This window comes from Arabidopsis lyrata (assembly GCF_000004255.2).
Source record: "Arabidopsis lyrata subsp. lyrata unplaced genomic scaffold ARALYscaffold_2, whole genome shotgun sequence".
In the NCBI taxonomy this organism is placed as follows: domain Eukaryota; kingdom Viridiplantae; phylum Streptophyta; class Magnoliopsida; order Brassicales; family Brassicaceae; genus Arabidopsis; species Arabidopsis lyrata.
Genome location: NW_003302554.1, coordinates 16645260 through 16666087, shown reverse-complemented (window position 1 = coordinate 16666087; position 20828 = coordinate 16645260). Strand labels below are relative to the sequence as shown.

The 20828-nt window shown below is 34.3% G+C and overlaps 5 protein-coding genes across 6 annotated transcripts; 3 read left to right on the top strand and 2 right to left on the bottom strand.

Moving 5' to 3' along the window:
* The first annotated feature begins 5066 nt into the window (after positions 1-5066).
* LOC9325085 (bifunctional nuclease 1) lies at positions 5067-7684 on the top strand. 2 transcript variants are annotated; one of them, XM_021035527.1, is made up of 11 exons: positions 5067-5243; positions 5476-5762; positions 5853-6023; positions 6123-6172; positions 6262-6318; positions 6412-6477; positions 6584-6658; positions 6743-6861; positions 6964-7055; positions 7232-7298; positions 7376-7684. In XM_021035527.1, the coding sequence occupies exons 2-10, from the start codon at positions 5480-5482 to the stop codon at positions 7291-7293; spliced, it is 975 nt and encodes a 324-aa protein (XP_020891186.1). In that variant the 5' UTR covers positions 5067-5243; positions 5476-5479; the 3' UTR covers positions 7294-7298; positions 7376-7684. The 2 variants fall into 2 exon arrangements, with proteins under 2 accessions (XP_020891186.1, XP_020891185.1); XM_021035526.1 differs by having other exon boundaries at positions 5471-5762.
* Positions 7685-8841: 1157 nt separating this feature from the next.
* LOC9323654 (phosphatidylinositol/phosphatidylcholine transfer protein SFH5) lies at positions 8842-12399 on the top strand. Its single transcript, XM_021035010.1, has 14 exons — positions 8842-9093; positions 9241-9553; positions 9627-9726; positions 9817-10083; positions 10180-10257; positions 10353-10454; positions 10544-10593; positions 10679-10778; positions 10880-10972; positions 11063-11176; positions 11260-11374; positions 11467-11840; positions 11950-12027; positions 12128-12399. The coding sequence occupies exons 1-14, from the start codon at positions 9060-9062 to the stop codon at positions 12146-12148; spliced, it is 1839 nt and encodes a 612-aa protein (XP_020890669.1). The 5' UTR covers positions 8842-9059; the 3' UTR covers positions 12149-12399.
* A 290-nt stretch (positions 12400-12689) lies between these two features.
* Positions 12690-14157, bottom strand: LOC9323653. Its single transcript, XM_021035011.1, has one exon. It carries the CDS (start codon positions 13794-13796, stop codon positions 12912-12914), a length of 885 nt encoding a protein of 294 aa, XP_020890670.1. The 5' UTR covers positions 13797-14157; the 3' UTR covers positions 12690-12911.
* A 2282-nt stretch (positions 14158-16439) lies between these two features.
* Positions 16440-17127, bottom strand: LOC9325084 (50S ribosomal protein L31, chloroplastic). Its single transcript, XM_002887542.2, has 2 exons — positions 17038-17127; positions 16440-16954 (listed from the first exon to the last, which is right to left on the bottom strand). The coding sequence occupies exons 1-2, from the start codon at positions 17104-17106 to the stop codon at positions 16586-16588; spliced, it is 438 nt and encodes a 145-aa protein (XP_002887588.1). The 5' UTR covers positions 17107-17127; the 3' UTR covers positions 16440-16585.
* A 134-nt stretch (positions 17128-17261) lies between these two features.
* Positions 17262-20313, top strand: LOC9323652 (zinc finger CCCH domain-containing protein 16). The gene is made up of 12 exons (XM_021035476.1): positions 17262-17391; positions 17736-17910; positions 18076-18179; positions 18288-18383; positions 18481-18574; positions 18685-18902; positions 19005-19097; positions 19208-19300; positions 19400-19485; positions 19561-19783; positions 19889-19958; positions 20042-20313. Exons 1-12 carry the CDS (start codon positions 17354-17356, stop codon positions 20075-20077), a joined length of 1326 nt encoding a protein of 441 aa, XP_020891135.1. The 5' UTR covers positions 17262-17353; the 3' UTR covers positions 20078-20313.
* The last annotated feature ends 515 nt before the right edge of the window (positions 20314-20828 follow it).

The following is a 20828-nucleotide window of genomic DNA, read 5'->3' as shown; positions in this document are numbered from 1 at the left end:
TATTCCATTTTCAGTTAAATCTGAACATTTTTCTCTTGTTGGGTTTACTTAGTGAAGGTCAGATTACAATCAAACTTGATTGATAAAGAAACCCATATATATCCTCTATATTTTTAGTTTTAAAATTATTGATATAACAGTGTAATTGTATAAGTGGAGGTGGTTTGTTCGTAATCCCTAATTAAGACCACTTAATGGAAAAAATATTGCCTAATATTCGTTGAGCATCTCTATCATAGACCCTTGAGATTTTTATTTTTCTATTTTCTCTCACCCGTAATTGTTAATTAAAATTTGTAAGATAGACCAATTCAATTGATTTTTCAAACAATAGTTTGGGCGACCTAGGGAAACGTAGATAAATTAAGGGTTTTTAATAATAAAACCACTCAACTAAAGATGAATCGTAAAAAAAAACCTCAACTATATATTTAGTGCAAAAACTCCTCAACTTTAAATATGTTCATGAAAATTCCCCTTCGTCTCCATTATCGTAAAAATTAGACGGATTACAGTTAAATTGAAACTGAAAACGACATATATACACTTAAACAACATGAATTGTAAACAAAAATAACAAAATCTTCTTCTATCTGGTTATAAATCCTCAAACCTAAGCTCTAAAGTTCTCAAAGTGAAAAATCTAAATTGATGAACCATAATTTATCATAGTAAGATTCTCTGAAGTTTGTGTGGAGTAGAAGTCGATTAGGAGAGATTTTGAAAAATGTTACGTTCTAATTTGAACTGTAGTCCGTACAATTTTTACGACACTATAGACATAGGGGAATTTGCATGAACATATTCAAAGTTGAAGAGTTTTTCCACTAAATATATAATTGAGGGGTTTTCTTACTACTTATCTTTAGTTGAAGGGTTTTATTACTAAAAATCCATAAATTAACTATGGTACTCAAGACTAGAGTGTTGGACTAACATCAAAAGTTTGCAAAGAAATCCATTTCTTGCAGCTAAATTATCAATGAATGAGAACAGAAAACTAGGAAGACACTGAATCTTTGATGGTTGGTCATGTAGGGTCAAACAAGAGTAAATGCAAACATTAGGGTCATTTTCCATATTTCTAAAAGTTAGCCTTCAAAAAGCTTTTTTTTTTTTAATTAAAAATATAAAATGGGTATGTTCTTAAAATTCATCATTTTTTTTTTGGTGTGTGTGTGTTAATCTCTTCTCTTTTTTTGTGTGTGTGTTAATTTTTTCTTCTTCTTATGTTTTTTTCAGTTAACGGTTTGTAATGTATTATTTGCGAAACATATTTATTTTTACAAAATCTTATAACCATTTTTCAAGGTTCTATAACCGGTCTCTATATTTTTTTTGGTAATCGTTTTGCAATATACATAGGTACACCATATTTTTGAATTTGAGTTTTCAAAAAGCGACGGCAATTGTACAAATCGTCGTTATACTACACAATCCAATTATTATAACTAGCTTCAAGAAAACAAAACTCTTAGATATCATGAATGTATTTATAGTGAGCACCAACATATATTTGTTTTCAAAATTATTTTTATACTAAATTTAGCACTATGATGTTCCAAAAAAAAAAAAAAAAACAGAAGATATTTTCAAAAATTTATAGACACGTTGCAGGATATATGCCTGACAATGTATATACAACGCATCAAGAGATCACTTGATATATTTTACATATCACCTACGTAAACATTTTCTTTACACAATCACATCAAAACTGATGTTGCAACTTAGGGGTCGAGATTTCTTGTCTACCTTTGTACGGTCCTGGGGTTTTCCTTCGGTACTAAGGCAAAAGAATGTGAACATTCATATAATTGATATACACTGGATTGAGGCATAATTAACCTCCTTAGAAAATATGTAAATGGAGGGGGATATTCTCTTGCTTAAGAAAAATGCTTTCGAATGTATGTGAACTCTGGAAGGCTTCTCTTATCAAACCAAGATCAAAGAATAACTAAACATAGCCTTTTATCAGAAAAAAAAAGAATAACTAAACGAAACAATAATATAAACAATTCAAAAAAAAAAAAAAAAAAAAAAAAAAAAAAAAAAAAAAAAAAAAAAAAAAATAATATAAACAATTCTGGGAACAAGTTCCAGACACGAGCACCGGACATGCATAATCTATCAAATCTTGAATATTATAATCAGATTCGATATAGACACATATATCTACATATATATACCCACACATATATGCATGCACTCACATATATTCTATACACTGATACACATAATTATAGAGCAATTCAAATCATAAACAATTGTTGTACATACAATGGTGTTATGTCCTTATAAACTTGAGAATGGCCTTTTTGAATTCGTTATTTCAAGTTTTGTTGCTTAAAATTCTAGTCTCGTAATTTTAGAAGAAAAACGCAACAATATGATCGATGTATCAAATATGTAAATTTTGATATTCGTTAAAAGAGAAAAGTTAGTAATTGCACAAAGATTAGTCAAAAGGCGACGGGTACGTGATTTCAGGTTCATGCACTCCTAAAAAGATATACTATTTTATAGTCGCTGAGACTGTTGTCAAGTGCATGGATTTATCAAATTCGTTAGTTAAGCCTATAATGATATATTAATTAGCTAGGTTTGCTAGTTGTGTGAATAGCGATAAAAATGATTTAAGGACTACAATTTTTTTACTGGTTTGTGTTTTGATACTATGTAGTCCAATTTATGGATTTCGGATTAAAAAAGCTCGTTAAACAAAAAATTATAAGTTATCACTCCGTCATATATAGTTGTGTATCTCACTGAGATAGTAGTGAGTATGAACCAGACTATCTATATAAAACATAATAAGTAACATATATGATCTAGGTGAATTAAATTTTAGAAACAGAAAAGGTTAATATTGAAAAATGAAAAAAAATACGCAAAGTGACAGTAAAAAGAAAAAGGAAGAGACTGCTAAAGTCGTGAGAGACTGCTAAAGTCGTGAGAGTGAGTGAAGGAGGCTTCGAGTAGCCGACATCGAATCTTTAAAAGTCGCAAAATATCAGTAACACCTTATCACATATTTATACGAGCATCTGAATATATTTTCTATTTTAATATACCAATAATTATATATATATTGGTTTTTAATGGTAATCATGTACCGTTGCGATATGGGATATACCGGTTTGACAATTTTCAATCATAAAAACGATATAAAAAACGTTACTAAAAAACTGGTTACATATATCACTTTTTCTTACAATTTTGTATTATTTTGTAACATCTAACAATTCCCGCATACCGCAAAAAAACTTCTTGTTATCAATAGATCCATCATATTCATTTTGGAGGTGCTTTAAGAGCTTCATCCAAAATATTACTACTTCTAAATCAAAATCAAGACATGTTGGAATCACAGAAAAATAACTTCTAGTTTGATGAATATAAACATGTAATTAATAGTTTATACTTTTATTTATCGCTATATCGTCATCCAAATTTCAATTTGCATAATATATGATTGAACAAAGGAAAATCGGTAGATGGAAATAAGAGTCCAACATTTGAAAGAAAACAAATAGACGTCGGCAAAGCTTAGAAGAAGCCCATGACTTTTTAAATTATTATCACTACTTTTTAAATTAGAGCCAGGCTCGTTGCAAAATATGAGTTCATTGGGCCATAATTGTGGGCCGAATTCGACATAATTTGTAATATGTATTGTGCAGTGCAATCATCCCTAGAGGTCCGAGTACTTTCAAAGTTACAAGCAATGTCACAATATTAGAGGAAAAATACAAATGAGAAAAAAAATCCAAACATTGCGGGAGATATTTTTGAGGCTGGGAAAATGGATAACGAAGGAACGCTTATGAAGCCATTTACCTATCAATTTTTGGACCGATAAGGTATTTGCATATCAATGGGCCCATTATTGACATTGACTTCAAAGCTACGATATACTTTCAACTTGCTTATTTCACTTTCCTCGAATATGACTTGTATTTTCCGCTTATTGGCCAATACTCACGACTTATTGCTATCTTTTTTTAATATATGATAACTTGATAAAAACAATATTTATTAAAACTGATATTTTACGAACTCTATTTTTTTTCTTACAAGATTAACTATTTGATCGTTATTATATATAAAAATAGATGTAAATATATAGTAATCTTTTGTTAATAATATAAGTAATTTTACTTTAGACATTACCAAAAGGTACATCTAGAAGATGGAGAAAAAATACAAAAAAAGACAGAAAAAAAGAGAGTCCATGTTTCTAATAAATTCTACTACTACCTTATCCAAATCCATCTGTGATTACAAATGCGCAGGTACACGTGGCATCCATCTAGGCGATTTATTTTCGCCTGCCGTTAGTTGATGACGTGTCGAGCTTTTACAATTTCTCGTTCTCACGTCATCACGGCTATATAATTGAATACCCTTTTTCACCCTTCCCATTTCACAATTTCCTTTTTTTTTTCTTTTAAAATAAAAAATGAATGAATCAAGGAAACGACGAAATCAAAAACATTTTCACCAATCACTTTTTTTTTTTTTTTAATAGAACTCAGAAGAACCATTGCTGAGAAATATTATTTACATAAGTGATATTATTATTTTTCACCAATCACTTTTGAAAGTGAATTATTTTGTCAACCAAAAAAAGAAATGAATAATCCCCTACAATTTTCTACCACTAAATTCTATTATTATTTATCATAGTTGTTGGTTGATCTTTGCTCACATTACAAGTAATTGACGGTGTCCTAAAATGAAACCAAAATCATATGTTTTTTTAGTAAAATTATTTTAACGAGTTATATATATTGATGCATTTTCTTAGTATTCTTATATTTTTAATTATATACAAATAAGTTGAGATTAGTACTAAAATATCATATTGGCTTTTTTAAAAATAAAGCAAAATTAGGAACATTTTGGTTTACATAAGAAAAAATTGGCCAAATTTTATATTTCATCACTAAAAAGATTAGGCAAAATGAAACAAAATTTGGTGAAAGGGTAAAATCGACAATTAAAGAAAAAACTGGGTCGATAAAGTAACGGAGATTCTTTCACTCCTTTGATCTCTCAACTCTCTCAAGTGAAGAATCTCTCTCTCTATCTGTATCTCTATCTCTATCTTCTTCCATTGATCCTTTCCTCTCTTTGGCTTGTTTCGGAGCTCTTCGATCTTCTTCTTGATCGATCTACGTGCGACTGTTTGTACCATTCACGATCTAACCCGATTCCAATTGTTGCTTACTAAAATCGTAAGTGAATCAAAAACTGTTTTTTGATCTTGCTAATTATTGATCATCATCATCAAATGATTTTGTGAATATCTGTGGTATAAATCGATGATCATTGATTGTTTTGACTTTTTGGGAATCTATTTGGAATCTAATGTTTCGTTGTATTGTATGGATCAGTGATCTAGAGTTTCGCCATGTTTCGTTTGGTACTAAAAAATCCTCTGTTTTGATTTTGTGTATTGAAGGAAAGAAAGATGAGATCGCTTCAGGCACCAGTTGTTTGTCCTGCAATTCGTCCAAGACAAGTAGGTGCATGTGCTTCACTTGTTAACTACACTGGTCTGAAACCTAGAAGACAATTTTGGGGTAATCGGACAAAAGGTTTCAAGTCTCAGGGCACTACCACAATCACTCTTAGATTGTGCGACAAGAGTATCAAGTGTGTTTTCAGCTCTCACTCTGATGGTAATGGAAGCACTGCAGAGAATTTTAATGAGAATGATGAGGAATATGTTAACTCTAGTGTAGTGGAAGCTGGTAAGTTAGTGGGATTAGTAGAGGCTTTTTTTGTCTGGTTTGATTTAGTTCTTCCAGTTTTTCAAAGTTGATGTCTTTTTGATGTTGTAGTTGAAGTAAAAAGTGGAGCAGATGGTTTCATGGTGAAGATGAGGGATGGTAGGCAACTACGATGTGTCCATAACAATCCTCAGGGAGGGCATTTACCAGATTATGCTCCTCACCCTGCTATTGTCTTGAAAATGGAAGATGGAACTGGTCTTCTCCTTCCCATTATCGTGTGTAAGTAGTTGCTTTGTTTTGATGACGTCAAAGCGTTGTTTCTATTACACTCTCACAATGTTTTGAGTGTTTTATTTTGTTTTTTGTTTCTAATTGCAGTGGAGATGCCTAGTGTGTTACTTATGGCAGCAATGACCAATGTCCAAATTGTATGCTTTTATCACTCTATTATCTTGATATTGATCATTAATGAGTGATCGAAGAGAAGTTTTATAGAATTTTTTGTTACTTGTTGCAGGCAAGACCCACCATGTATCAAGTGGTGAAGGAAATGGTGGACAAGATGGGTTACGAAGTATGATATGTGGTTTCGTTTGTCCTCCTCTATGTAAATATCCTTCTCTCGTTAACATAGTGTCTCATGAAAATTTTGTGAACTCTTCTACAGGTTAGACTTGTTAGAGTCACCAAAAGAGTTCACGAGGCGTATTTTGCCCAGTTATACCTTTCAAAGGTCTGCAACTGGCCTCTTCTATACAACTTCCATTCAGCTTTGGAAACTTTAATCTTTTCAGTTTCTCATTTGCTATATTAAGGCTTCTTTTGTGACGATATTGCAGGTGGGTAATGCCTCGGAGTGTGTCAGCTTCGATCTTAGGCCTTCAGATGCAATCAATATCGCTGTTAGATGCAAGGTATTACACTACTATGTCAATTAATCATCTGAGGTAAATACAAATATGTGTTCGCGATTTAAAATTGTGTTGATCCTTTTGTAGATACCTATCCAAGTGAACAAGTACCTTGCATATAGTGATGGAATGAGAGTCATTGAGTCAGGGAAGATATCAACGCCGACACCAGCTTCAGATGGTTTATTATTTACTGAACAAGACCGGTAAATTTTCAGACACCTTAAAGATCAATCTTTGCGGATCACATCTTTTAATTGTGAATTTGAGTGCCATAAATTTAGATCTTCATTTTTGACTTTGTGCAGACCAAATGGTCAGGCTTGTCTTGATACGAAAGAATTCAATATTTTGAGCAAAATGATGCAAGCTGTTGATGAAGAGCGATATGATGAAGCCGGTAATGCTTATTGTCTCTATATCCACAATGTACATTTTATTAGTGGTAACATAACTTACTGGTCTGATTGGTTGCTCAGCATTTGAGACTAAACTGATTTATGTATCAGCAAGTTTATAGTTTTTCTTAAACCTTTGGTCTAATGGTCAATACATTGTTGGTTATATGATTTGCAGCTGAGTGGAGAGACAAGCTTGGTCAGTTTCGGGCCAAACGTAACCTGAGGAAATACACATGAGAGAGGTACTACAGACAAATAAACGAAAATTCTTTTGAATGACAATATCATTTCTCGATGCTTATGCTTCTCCTTGGGGCAGGTCGATCAACAATTATTGGCTGTGTACATAATTAAGAAGAAGTCATTGGTCGGAATCAAAAGTGGAGGAAGAAGCCTGAAGTGTCGTCTCTGTATGATGGAGATCGAAGAATGCTTCTGCACTTTACCCATTTCCCAAAAAAAAAACAAAAAAAAATTGTATAAAGTATGTAGCGTGATGTGTACATATTATATTACTTATTACATTATGCAAATTAAGCTCACTCTAATTAATTTTAAGTCTACCCTTGTGTTCGTCGTTGCTTGTTTTCGTGCTTTTTTTTATAAGAAAATATAATAATATTATCCCTTGTTACTTATAACTTGCAGTCGTTTGTTATTTATCATAGAAGCAATGTGGCTGGCATATGGTTAACAAAAAATTGGAATAAAAGACAAATAAGATGGCTTTGCCGACATATCTGCAGTGTCTTTGTTTTTGTTAGTTAGTGTACAAAATGCACTGTCTCTACATCTAATCTTGACAAAAAAACAGGACAATTTTTTTAGGACTGACCGAATGTTTTATTGTGATGTTCTTAGGTAAAATATTTCTATATATACTTACTAATTCACAAATATGTTTTTTCTAAATTTTATTATTCAAAAGATCTTACGAAGACATATTTTTTCCACAGAACCATTTCATTTTAATTTATAAATAAAAATTGTCAATTGTAATAAATGGAAAATTTTAAAATAAAAGGCAAAAAAACGATATCCATTCAAATAAAATATCTCGCAAGATACGTTTCGTAGGACAGATAGTGTGACAAACTGACAAACTTGTCAAAATTGGGCTCTCAATACGGAAAAAAATTAGTCAATGTTATTAAGAAAGACAAAAAAATAAATAAGGGAAAATGTACTTACAATCAATAAGAGTTTTTTTTTTTAAAAAAAAAAATCATGTAACTAATGGTACATAAACAAGTCAAATATCTGGCAAATAAACCTAATTTGGATTTTGACAAAAAAAAAAAACCTAATTTGGACTAGATGAATAGTGATTTTAAACGGTACATAAGCAACTCATATATGTATAGAAAAATAAGCCTAATTTATAACAAAACTTGTTATTTTATATTACAAATCCAACATTTGTTTTATTCAAACATCTCACTAAACTTTTTTAATCAACAAAAAAAAAAAAACATCTCACTAAACTTAAAAATCTCAGATTTTGAATATGTTTAGGTAAACAACTATTATCTCGTAGTTAGTAAGTATTCGTCTCACTAAATTTATAATAAAATCAATCGATATTTTATTATTAAGTAATTTATATAATTAAGAAATAATTATAACGGTATTTAGTAACGGTATTTAGCGCGCGCGGGAACTCACCTAGTTAAAAACTAAAATAAAAATCCTCAAAAAATAGTAGTTACTGGAAACATTTAGAAAGAAAACAGAGCAAGCCAAAGATGAAAAAAATCACCGACGGTGTTTGCGTATACCGTTGTGTTTCCGGCCACAATTAATGAAAAACCATATCTTAGTCCAAATTACGTTGTAACGCAAAAACGTAATTAAAGAAAGACTAATTATTATTATAAAACCCCATCATCATCACTTTACTTCTCCCTCTTACGTCTCTTTCAATTTTCTCTCTGAGAAGAATCGCTTCTCTCTCTCTCTCTCTCGGCTGCGCGATTTTCGGATTCTTCTCTTGGAGATTCCTCATGTCTGGCTCTCTTGATCGATTCGCGAGGCCTTGTGAGTAAATTTATCATCCCCTTTCTTCGATTATCGAATCACGCAATTCTGGTTTGTTAGATTGATTTTGAGAACTATAGGCTTTGAGTTTTATCGCAGATGTTAGATTTTGGGAATTTTTGTTTGAGATTTTTTTGTTGGTTTCAGGTTTTGAAGGATGTTCAAGCAATGATGAGAGAAGAGAACGGAGATCAGATATCGAAGTATCTGAGGATGAGAAGAAAACAAGAATCGGGAATTTCAATTTCAAGAAGAAAGCTGCGAAAGCTTCAAGCAAACTCAGACATTCGTTGAAGAAGAAAGGTAGCAGCAGGAGAAGAAGCAGTGATCGTAATTTCTCTCTTACCATTGAAGATATTCACGATGTTGAGGAATTGCGAGCTGTTGATGAATTCCGTAATTTACTCGTCTCTGAGAATTTGCTTCCTCCTACACTTGATGATTATCACATTATGTTGAGGTCAGATTTTTGTCACTCTCTCTCTCAATTCATTGTTGATGATGATGATTCTCATGTTCTTGTTCTCTGTTAGATTCTTGAAAGCTAGGAAATTTGATATTGGGAAAACCAAGTTAATGTGGAGTAATATGATTCAATGGAGAAAAGATTTTGGCACTGACACCATTTTCGAGGTGATTTAGATGTTCTTTTTTATAATCTCAATATGTTACTTATAATCTCATGTGATGGTTTTAATCTCAAATCAATATGTGTGTTCATAGGATTTTGAATTTGAAGAGTTTGATGAAGTTATGAAATACTACCCTCATGGTTATCATGGTGTTGACAAAGAAGGAAGACCTGTTTACATTGAAAGATTAGGACTAGTTGATCCGGCCAAGCTCATGCAAGTCACTACGGCCGAAAGATTCATAAGGTATCATGTTCGAGAGTTTGAAAAAACTATCAACATTAAGCTTCCAGCTTGCTGCATTGCTGCTAAGAGACACATTGACTCTAGTACAACAATTCTAGACGTCCAAGGCGTGGTACTTCAAAAAATCAGATTCTTTTAATTTTCCTTAGTGTTGTGTTTAATGTCCTGCATATTATTACTTAAGAATTGTTTAAATTGTGTTTTGCAGGGGTTCAAGAATTTCTCTAAGCCTGCGAGGGATCTCATAATACAGCTGCAAAAGATTGATAATGATAACTACCCTGAGGTATGAGGTGGTTTTTATTGATTTTGTAACAAAATGTGTGTTTTCAAATTAGTTTAATAAAAGATAATGTGAGGTAACATTTCATATATATGCAGACACTTCATCGTATGTTCATCATCAATGGTGGTTCTGGTTTTAAGCTAGTTTGGGCCACAGTGAAACAATTTCTTGATCCAAAAACGGTCACGAAGATTCATGTAAATTTACCCTTTTTATGCATTTCCACAAATTATCCTAAAGATTATCTTGAATCGTATTAACTATTGTCGTTGTGTTGTTGTAATAGGTCATTGGTAACAAGTACCAAAACAAATTACTTGAGATAATTGATGCAAGGTAGAGACTTCTCAATCCTCTTGTTTGGTTCACATCAGTCCAAAATATGATTTAACTTCCTAACCATATTTGGAACTTTTTTCAGCCAGCTGCCAGATTTTCTTGGTGGCACTTGCACCTGTGCAGATCGAGGTGGTTGTATGAGATCTGATAAAGGGCCCTGGAATGACCCTGAGATATTAAAGGTAAAAATCAATCTCCCACAGCCTATTGTTTACTGTGTTTTGGTTAATCAGATTAGCTCAAGACAGAATAATGTTACCTAACTGATCTCCCCCACCTGTAGATGCTTCAAAGTGGTGGACCGCTTTGCAGGCATAATTCGGCTCTAAACAGTTTTTCCCGTGTGTCCTCATGCGATAAGCCATCTTTTTCTGGGGTAAAGCTCTTCTATACTTAGATGCGAAACTTGTTTTTTGTTTTTGAAAATTTCTATCTGACTGTAACACTAATGTCCTCTTTGGCTCAGATAAAAGTTAGTGACACCTCGACAGCAGAATCAGGGTCTGAAGTGGAAGAGATGGCTTCTCCAAAAGTAAATAGAGAGATTCGTGTTCCCAAGCTGACTCCTGTTTGTGAAGATGTAAGAGCTTTCTTGTACGAAAGTGAAAATCACAGTATGCGTTTCAGACTACTTTGCTTATTACCTGACCTTATTAATTTCAGATTTGGGCCAATACTATATCATATCCTACTGATTCATCAGAGTATGATTCACCAGTGGTGGACAAAGTTGTGGATGTTGCTTGGATGGCCCATGAAAAACCAAAGGCTTCAAAAGGTAAAATTGTGGAACCTAAATACTATGATATGTAAATCAGAAATCAGATCAACGCAAAGTTTCACTGTAATGGAATGAATATGTTGGTGCAGGTTCAGAGTATACACCCGATTTGGGCAAAATAGGATCGGTTACTTATATCTGGAGGTGGCTAATGATGTTCTTCGTTAACTTGTTTACGCTTCTCTTATCTGTGGCTCTGCCACAGAATGAAGTACACTCCCAGTCTGAATCTTCAGGTGATGGACCAAACGCTAGAGAGTCTCGTCCTCCTTCACCGGCTTTTGCAACAATGGCAGAGAGAAATGTGTTTTCTTCTGTTGTAAACAGACTAGGAGATCTTGAGAAACAGGTAGAAACACTGCACTCGAAGCGACATGAGATGCCTCGTGAGAAAGAGGAGTTGCTTAACACAGCTGTTTATCGCGTGGATGCACTTGAAGCAGAGCTCATCGCTACAAAAAAGGTATAAAGAAAAATCTCTCAATTCCATGTTAAATTTCTTTCATTAATTGATATGAAAAGCAACTGTTTTTGTATTTGTATATTAACTCCAACACTCTTCAATGATTCAGGCTTTACATGAGGCTTTAATGAGACAAGATGATCTTTTGGCTTACATAGACCGTGAAGAAGATGAGAAGTATCACAAGGTAAATCATTTAATTTCTTTTACCCACGCATAAGTTTGTGATCTTTTTTTGATATTTTAAGGGAATACTCTTTATGTGATTTTTGTTGAAAAAAAAACAGAAAAAGAAGGTGTGCTGGTGAAGACTGAAGAGAGCTTCCAGTTATGCGAGTTAGGAGAAGTGGTGTGGTACTCTGGTATATGAGTAGGTTGGTAATTTCGTATCACCACCCCCTATAGAGAGAACAATGTTTATATCCAAATTTAGGTCTCATAAGCAAAGATTTATACTTTTGGGGGAAATTTAGAAGACTGTTTGATATTCAAAGTACCTTTTTATTTATATCACTCCGGTCTCTGCTTTGCCTCCTATAGCAAATTCGCAATTATCATATTTTTTCTCCAATTTTTTTTTTTTTTGTTTGGTCTTTTATGTTTATGAATGAGTCATGATGAAAAATGTCTCTATTTTATAAATTTAAGCTTGATTCAAGGCTAACTCCATAAAATATGTGATTAACAACATAGGTAGTCCATTGGGTCGAGTCTTTCAATTCACGATGGGATAATCGACTCTTTTGGGTCTCTATGAGAGCCACCGTAAAATCTCATCGCTTCGTCTGAAACTAATTTGATTGTCTTTGAAACTACTAAAAAGAATGGCCGATTGTGTGACAAAGTTGATAACAGAGAAAATTACTATTTCCGTATTTCATTTCATTGTGGTGCCAAAAGAAAAACATAACCATCCAAGATGAAATTCAAGCCAGCTAATTAAAAAAAATATCACCAGCATCATCTAATTTTAAAAGGTTCCTAAAAAATTAACCAAAGTAAAATAATACCAAACTTTAGTCATTTTTGAGTGTTTCGCCTCTCTCTACTTCCAAGTCAGCTTTTTTAGGCCTAGCACGAGCCATAGCCAGTACTACCAACGAGGCCAGGTCTAGACCCAAGTACTTGACATTGAACGATGTCGTTTTCCCGAACAAGCGATTTCTTCTTCTCCATTATGAAACTCTCTATCTTCAAACGAAACTCTTCACTACTCAGCCTATCAATCGCCACCACTTTCGCCGATTCCGTTCTCCGATGCTCCATCACCGGCCGGATTATCTCTTTCCTCGTTTCCGATTTCGTCCTCCTATAAATTCCCGGTGATGTAACCACCTCCCGAGTAGCCTCATCCAAAACCACTTCCTCATCCTCCGGATTAAACGCCGGAACGATTCGCTTCTCCGATTCATCGTCTTCCACCACTTTCTCCGACTCTGTTCTCTGATACTCCATCACCGGCCGGAATGTCTCCGATTTCGTCCTCCTATAAATTTCTTTTGTCGTAACCGCCTCCTCAACCTCCGCGTTAAACGCCGGAACGATTTGCTTATGCAAATCATCATCATCATCTTCTACCACTTTCTCGTCGTCGGCGGTTACGATTACGGCGGAGGAAGAAGAGGTGTATTGATCGTAGAGATCTGGTTCTGGTTCAACATTACTACTACTACTACTCTCGTTGTTGCTCTCGCCGGAGAGAAAGAAAAGTAAACCGACGATTAGGTTAGCGAAGACGAAGACGACGGAACGATCGGTTATAAAAACCGCCCCGGTCCGGTAAAACCAGTCGCCGGCAGTTTGTAGTGAAATCGCCACCGTCGGGAACCATAAGTAACACAGCGAAGCTACGGCGGCTAAACGTAGAATGTTCCTGAAGCTTCTACGGTTGTTGTATCTCCTCATTGCTTCCGCTTTCTCCGCCTCCACGCCATGGAATTCGAACGGCTTCACCATTCTTTTTTTTTTAGTCGCTCTGTTTTTTTGTTTTTGTCTTTCTTTTTGTGAAATTGAAACAGAGACAGTATAAATGCTTGCTTTGATGTTAATATAAGGTCTGAGAAATTAATTACGATGGAGATTTTGATTTATTCTGGGAAAATGAAACGGGAAAGTGATATTTTCCGGGAAAATTGAATCGGGAAAGTGAAGCGATTTTGTTAAATGAGCGAAAATATATGATTGGAGAAAATGAGAGATACACTGACACACTGATACGGAAATACGATCACAGCACTGGTCTTTTTATATATCCTCAATAAGTTAAAATTTAATGACTCTTTTTTCCTTTTGATAGGTAATTTTATTTTATTATTGTTTGGCTTTTTCCAAGTTATGTTTTTTTTTTTTTTTATATAATTATGTGGACACCCAACCAATAATAATAATAGCACAATATAAACTGTAATTGTTTTTTGGTTTTCTTTAGTATTAAAATTTAGAAAAGAACCTAGAGAATACTTTGATCTTAAAAAGTTTTGTCTCCCCTGTCTATGAAAACAATGATTAGTTTGTTTACTAATTGCCATAACTAATTAATTATGCTATCAAAACAATATTTTCACTATATAATGAAGATAAAGTGACTGATCCACTTAAAGATACTGAATTTACTATAGTATATACGGAATATATTTCAACTTACTATAATTTAACGATGCAATCTACAAGGAAATATTCTTCGACTGCATAATTGAGGATAAGTTGATTTACATAGACATGGATAATGGATTTATCTCAATCAGTCTATGAGAAGCCCATTCATTTCATATTATTATTAAGTTGATAACTTAATTCATAAGTATTATAAAATTGAGGGAGCTAGTAGTAATGTTTGTAAGACTGATTTGGCAATATTAACAGAGCAGAATACTGTCCCCGAACAAACAAACGAACGCATTATTTTCGACAAATAAAGGCAACGAACAATTGTATTGTCCCACTGTCCCAGCAAAATTAAAATCTATTTAATCCAACAAATTGTATTATTCCAACATAATCAACAAACTAATAAGACATACTCCCTCCGTTTCGTTTTAGTTGTCGTTTAAGGTTTTTTCACACAAATTAAGAAAGCATTAAATTTTCTGTTTTACTCTATTAATATATTTTATAAAAAATTTCATTGGCCAAAACATTAAAACAGTAGGGATAAAACTAGAATTTTCACCAAATATTTGCATTGAAAACCTAAAACGACAACTATTATGAAACAAAATTTAAATCCTAAAACGACAACTAAACTGAAACGGAGGGAGTATAGTTTAACTAACCCAACACAGCGTCTTTCATCATTCTTATGCTAGGAAACAGGAGACCATTAGTTTATCCTCGAACACCTTCTCGAGCTTTAAGATATTTAAAGTAGTCGTCTAATCCAAAATAATTTTTTAAAAACACAATTTTATGGTACAGTTGATTGGGCCACTTCTAACCTTCACACAGTTCTTAATACTAACGGATTAAAAAGCCCACTTTAAACCTTCAAGGTACACTTTAGTAAAGAAGCAGAAGACTCCACCTGAGTAGAATTGGGCCTTAAATGGCCCACAAATTCTACTGTCTCCACTAGGCCTTGGGTAAATAAACCGAACCGAATGTACTGAACCGAAACCGAAGAAAAAAACCGAACCGAACCGAACTGAAAATTTGAAAATAACCGAATGGATAGTAAATTTAATAACCAAAATAACCGTAACCGAATCGGTACCGAACCGAAATATTTCGGATAACCCAAATATCCGAAATACAAAATAATTAGTTATTTATAGACCAAATAATCAAAAATACTTGAAAAATATGTAAAAATAGTTAAAATATTCGAAAATAACTGAAATATATCCGAAAATACTCAAAAATAACCGAAATATCCAAAAATATCCTAAGCAAAATAACCGAATGGATACTAAATTTTAAAACCGAAACAACCGGAACCGAACCGAAACCGAACCAAAATTTTATAATATCCGAATGGATACTAAATTTTAAAACCGAAAGAACCGAAACCGAATGGACCCAACCGATAACCGAACGGTTAACCGAAAGCCCAGGCCTACTCTCCACTCTTCAATAAAAGCAAAACCTCTGAATCAGCTGGAGTCTTCTGCTTCTCTTCAAATATGGGTCACACAAATACAGTGGTATTGGGAATGACCACAGAGGCACCCATTTAGAAGAGTTGCGCGAATCAGCAAATCCAAGTGCCAATATTTGTCTTTTTGTTCTCAATCAAACCCTACTCATACGGTATGGCCACAGTTCAAGATTGTGCTTACTGCTCACTATTACTACGCCACTTTGTCGTGGTAAGACATGCTACAAATCTATGTAAAAAGGATCTCAATCAACACAACACTTAGACATTACACTAGTCATTAAGTTCATGCCATAACTTTCATTTTGCAAGAACTAAAAGAACACTTATACAATTCCCCATACGAATTGTAACCAAAAGAACACAAGAATTAATTACTGGTTCATTGTTGCTATGTCACTCTCACCAGTATATCTCTATCCATATTAAATTCATGTCAAACTCACAAGCTAAAGCTTTGTCCTTGAGCTTTCTACTACTACTTGTAACAACATTGCTCTAAGACCAGTGATAACACAGAGCACCAAATTCCAATTTCTCAGTCTCACTCTCAATGAAACAAATAGATGTCACTTGCATTCAATAGAAAAGACAACAAATTCAAAGGCATATAAGTTTTTACCAGAAAAAAAAAAACACAAACTCTGGCTCATCATTTCTTCTTCCCTTTGCCAGGACCTTTACTTTTCTTAGTAGGCATAACGATTTCTCCTTTAAGCACCGGAATCTCCATAATCTCAGAAAGCCCAGCGAACCTCTTACGAAACTTCTCCACTTGATCAGCATCAACCATCAAAGCCGAACGATTCCCAAGGTAAAACGGATGGTTACCTGACCAAACATCAACCACATACTCTTTCTTTGTTCCTCCCGTCGTCATCACCAGCTCTCCATTGCAGTATACCTTCGCGTCTTCGTGGAATTCTGGATGCAAATCCTTCTTACGACACGTTATTTGCACCACCGTATTGCTGCTTCTTCTCGCCGATTGTTTTCCTCCTTTCACTGCCGCCATAACCGGCTAATTTGGAAAAAAAAAAAAAACAAACAAATTTAGTGATTTTGGGGAAGGAGGGAGGAATGAGAGATCGATTTCGAGCTTACCTTTCTCAATTCCAGAGAAGGAACACATGGGTTAATCTGAAGAAACGAGTTCGGGAGAGAAACCGCCATTTTTCGCCTTCTTCTATTTTCCTGGTGAAGAATCCAAGTAACGATGGATAAGAGAACGAGGATGATGAAGTTTTTGGTTGATTTACGTTTATACCCCTATATACTTCAAAGTTATGTTAGGGTAAAAAGGTAATTTACACAAAGACCTCCTCCTTCGTTAATCTAACGCTTCATTTTTTCCCAGAAGCAAAATTACATATACGCATACAAATACATACGTACACAGTTGAAGTTTTTAGCAGCGAGTATGAGGAAGGAACTGTGCAGAAATTTTCAGCGTGGCAGGTAAAATTCTCTCTTCATCATCTTCTTCATCTGTTCTAGGTTTGTTTTGACTCAATTTGTTGCTTGTGTGTTGTTTTCTAAGAGTTTTTGAAGTTCGTTTCAATTGCAAAAATTTAGGTTTCGTGTTCTATATTCTGGGTTTAATTTGAAAACAATCGATGTGCGAAGGTAGCAATGTGTAGAAAACGATGTGTATTGAGCTCAAATCTAAATGTATCAAACAGTTAATTGACTTTGATCGCTCCTAATCTTCGCCATTATTTGCTTCTGAAGTTATGATTAGTGATAGTAGAAGCTTAGACACCTAATTATTGGATTCATCGTCCTTTGTGTTGTTCTTGCAGTTGTAGGTATGGGGAAAATTGTAGATTTCTTCATCCACAACAAGCTAAGCCAAATAATCCCTTTGGCTTTGGTACACAACAACAGCCACAACAACAACAGCAGCAACAGAATAGTTCGAATCCTTTTGGATTTGGTGTACAAGGTGGTGGTTCCAGCAGACCGAATCAATTTCAGGTTTTATTGGTTTTTCTTCTTTTAAGCTGCAAGTATTTGGTTTGATAGAATGATGCAAGTTATCCTTCGGCTTTTGGATGAGAAAAATGGTGCCTCTTCTTAAAGAAAAGAAAGCATCTTGCCTGTTGAATGAATGGTGACATGATGATGCTTTTGCAAACTCAGCCTTTTGAGAATACATGGTCAAGAACGGCTTCTACACCTACTGGTGGGGGTGGTGCTGCTGCTGCGCAGCAGGCTGGTAAACAGACGCAGCCGGCAGACCATAAGTGAGTATATATATTATAAGTTTGCATATGCTTCTTCTATTTATATCATCCTTTTAGCCGTTTGTTTCTTTGGAAATTAACTGTTTCTCTCTTGGTTACTATGCAAAGATGCACAGATCCTGCTGCGTGTAAGCGGGTAATGCAAGACGATTTTAAAAATGAGAGACCCATGTGGAAGCTCACATGCTACGGCCACTGGAAATAGTATGTATTGCTTCATTTGGTTCAGCATCCTTGATCTTTACCCATTCTTTATAACGTGTCTGATCTTTTGTATCTTCTTCTTTTTTTTTTTTTCTAGTTTTCCATGTGATGTTACGGGTGATATCAGCTATGAAGAGCTACGTGCAATGGCATACGAAGAGGCTAAACGAGGGATACCTCTACAGTCGATTGTGAGATTAACCTTTCTTATGTTTGTTATACTTACACTAGTTTTCATTTCATACTCATAAGACATAAGTCGATTTCCTCTTTTCCTGGCCTATGATGGTGCATCATATAGGTTGAGAGGGAGAGGAATCTGCAAAACTCCAAAATAGCTGAGTTTGAAAACTTTCTGCGGAATCCATACAAAGGCTCTGTTACCGCCAATCAAAGCCCGTTTGCTGCAACCACTCCTAGTATCTTCCCACCGACTGGTCAGATCAATTCCTCTCCTCCAGGATTCTCTGGCTTTAATCAACAAACTGCATTCGCCAATACCAATACTGGTGGACTCAGGTATTAACTTTTGTGGGCTTTCTCCATTTTTCATATTCCAGTAAGGTTGTGTTGCCTTCATAAACTAACTAACTCTTGGTTTTCCATTGTTCCTCGACATAGTTCATCTGGACCTCCGAATGCCTTTGCAAGCTTCAATCAACAATCAAATAATCAACAAACTACCTTCCCCAATACCAATGCTGGTGGAGTCAGGTACCAACTTTTGTGGGCTTTCTCCATATTCCATATTCCTACAAGTTTGTGTTACGTTTATAAACTCTTGGTTTCCATTTTCCTCTTTGGCCAACTATTCATCTGTATAGTTCATCTGGACCTCCGAATCCCTTTGCAAGCTTTAATCAACAATCGAATAATCAACAAACTGCATTCCCCAATACCAATGCTGGTGGTCTCAGGTATCAACTTTTGGTTGCTTTATCCATTTTTTTCATATGCCAATAAGTTTGTGTTGCCTTCATAAAGTAACTCTCGGTTCCCATTGTTCCTCGACATAGTTCATCAGGACCTCCGAATGCCTCTGCAAGCTTTAATAAACAACCAAATGCTTTCAGCGTCAACACTCCTCAACCTGTTCCTTCAGGTACTACTAAAGTTAAACTTTGCTCAGAGGCCAAGACTCCACATCATCTAAAACCTCTTTTGCAAATGATCACAGGTCCCTCTGGTTTCCAAACCCATCCATCAACAACATTCAAACCAGCATCATTTGGACCTGGACCTGGACTCGCCACAACTCCACAAAACAATAACATCTTTGGTCCATCAACTTCAGCGCCGGCTCCCAACACTTCCCAGAACAATCAGGCCGCATTCAACTTCAATGTCCCTGTTGCATCTTTCACTGCTCCTGCTGTAGACACAACAAATACATCTTCCGGGTAAGTCCCCATTCTATTTCCACAACGAAAAACCGTTGTTGAACATGTGACAAATAGATCGTCAAAACATACTATGATGTTTCTAATTTGAATCATTTGCGGCAGAACCGAGCTGCAAATAGGTGATCCTGTTGATAGTAGCATCTGGTTAAAGGAGAAATGGAATCCAGGGGAGGTAAATTGCTCAAAACTAGTCTTTAAGTTGATTACAAAATTTGATTGCCAAAACTATAATCTTAAGATTTTTTTGGTGTTCAGATACCGGAGCAAGCGCCGCCTGATGCCTTTGTTTAACAATATGAAAAGAGTCATTGAAACAATTACGTATAGGCTTATGTCTCAAATTGGCGCAGAAAAGTTGTTTTTTTTTTTTTTTTTTTTTTTTTTTTGTCATTAACATTTGTGAGTGATTTTATGATCACAAACAGATTTGTGGCAAATACAAGTTGACCATTAGTTCCACCAATGTAGTGTCTCCACAAAATGCAAAGTTTGAACTTTGTTTTTTTTTCAACAATAATTTCAATGCAGATAACAGAAACTGTAACAAGAGAATTCGTAAAATCAATTCTTTCTTACCAAGTGAACATCATCTTTAACTACAACAACATTCCCACAAAATTTGAAAGTTTTCTTAATACACACTACAAAAACCCCTTAAAAGAAAACCCTTAGAATTTAGTTTTAAATCCAAAATAAAAAGGCGAAAAACATTATTTTAAAAATATCTTAAAACTTAATTATAAAACCAAAAATAAAAGTTAAAAACATTTTAAATCAAAAAGAAAATCTAAAAAAGAAATGTTAAAATTTAATTACGTGTAAACAAATTGAACTTAACACCTCTAACCGACCTAAAGAGATTCTAACCGGATGTTAAGTTCGATTTGTTTTCAACGTAATAGAAAATTAACACTTATGTTTAAATCATCTTTTTAAAATATTTTTTTATACTTAAAATTTTAGATAAGCTCAAAAATGTTTATATAAAATATTAGTTGTTAAAATTTTCAAAATGTTTTTAATTAAAAAAGAAAATCTAAAA

Bases quoted from the DNA above. Each gene is read 5' to 3' on its own strand.
- LOC9325085 (XM_021035527.1), top strand. From the start codon at position 5,480: ATGAGATCGCTTCAGGCACCAGTTGTTTGTCCTGCAATTCGTCCAAGA. The intron at 5,763-5,852 runs GTAAGTTAGTGG...TTGATGTTGTAG, and splicing joins CTCTAGTGTAGTGGAAGCTG to TTGAAGTAAAAAGTGGAGCA. The intron at 6,024-6,122 runs GTAAGTAGTTGC...TTCTAATTGCAG, and splicing joins TCTCCTTCCCATTATCGTGT to TGGAGATGCCTAGTGTGTTA.
- LOC9323654 (XM_021035010.1), top strand. From the start codon at position 9,060: ATGTCTGGCTCTCTTGATCGATTCGCGAGGCCTT. The intron at 9,094-9,240 runs GTGAGTAAATTT...TGTTGGTTTCAG, and splicing joins TGATCGATTCGCGAGGCCTT to GTTTTGAAGGATGTTCAAGC. The intron at 11,841-11,949 runs GTATAAAGAAAA...TCAATGATTCAG, and splicing joins AGCTCATCGCTACAAAAAAG to GCTTTACATGAGGCTTTAAT.
- LOC9323653 (XM_021035011.1), bottom strand. From the start codon at position 13,796: ATGGTGAAGCCGTTCGAATTCCATGGCGTGGAGGCGGAGAAAGCGGAA.
- LOC9325084 (XM_002887542.2), bottom strand. From the start codon at position 17,106: ATGGCGGTTTCTCTCCCGAACTCGTTTCTTCAGATTAACCCATGTGTT. The intron at 16,955-17,037 runs GTAAGCTCGAAA...TTTCCAAATTAG, and splicing joins CTTCTCTGGAATTGAGAAAG to CCGGTTATGGCGGCAGTGAA.
- LOC9323652 (XM_021035476.1), top strand. From the start codon at position 17,354: ATGAGGAAGGAACTGTGCAGAAATTTTCAGCGTGGCAG. The intron at 19,301-19,399 runs GTATCAACTTTT...TCCTCGACATAG, and splicing joins ACCAATGCTGGTGGTCTCAG to TTCATCAGGACCTCCGAATG. The intron at 19,784-19,888 runs GTAAGTCCCCAT...CATTTGCGGCAG, and splicing joins ACAACAAATACATCTTCCGG to AACCGAGCTGCAAATAGGTG.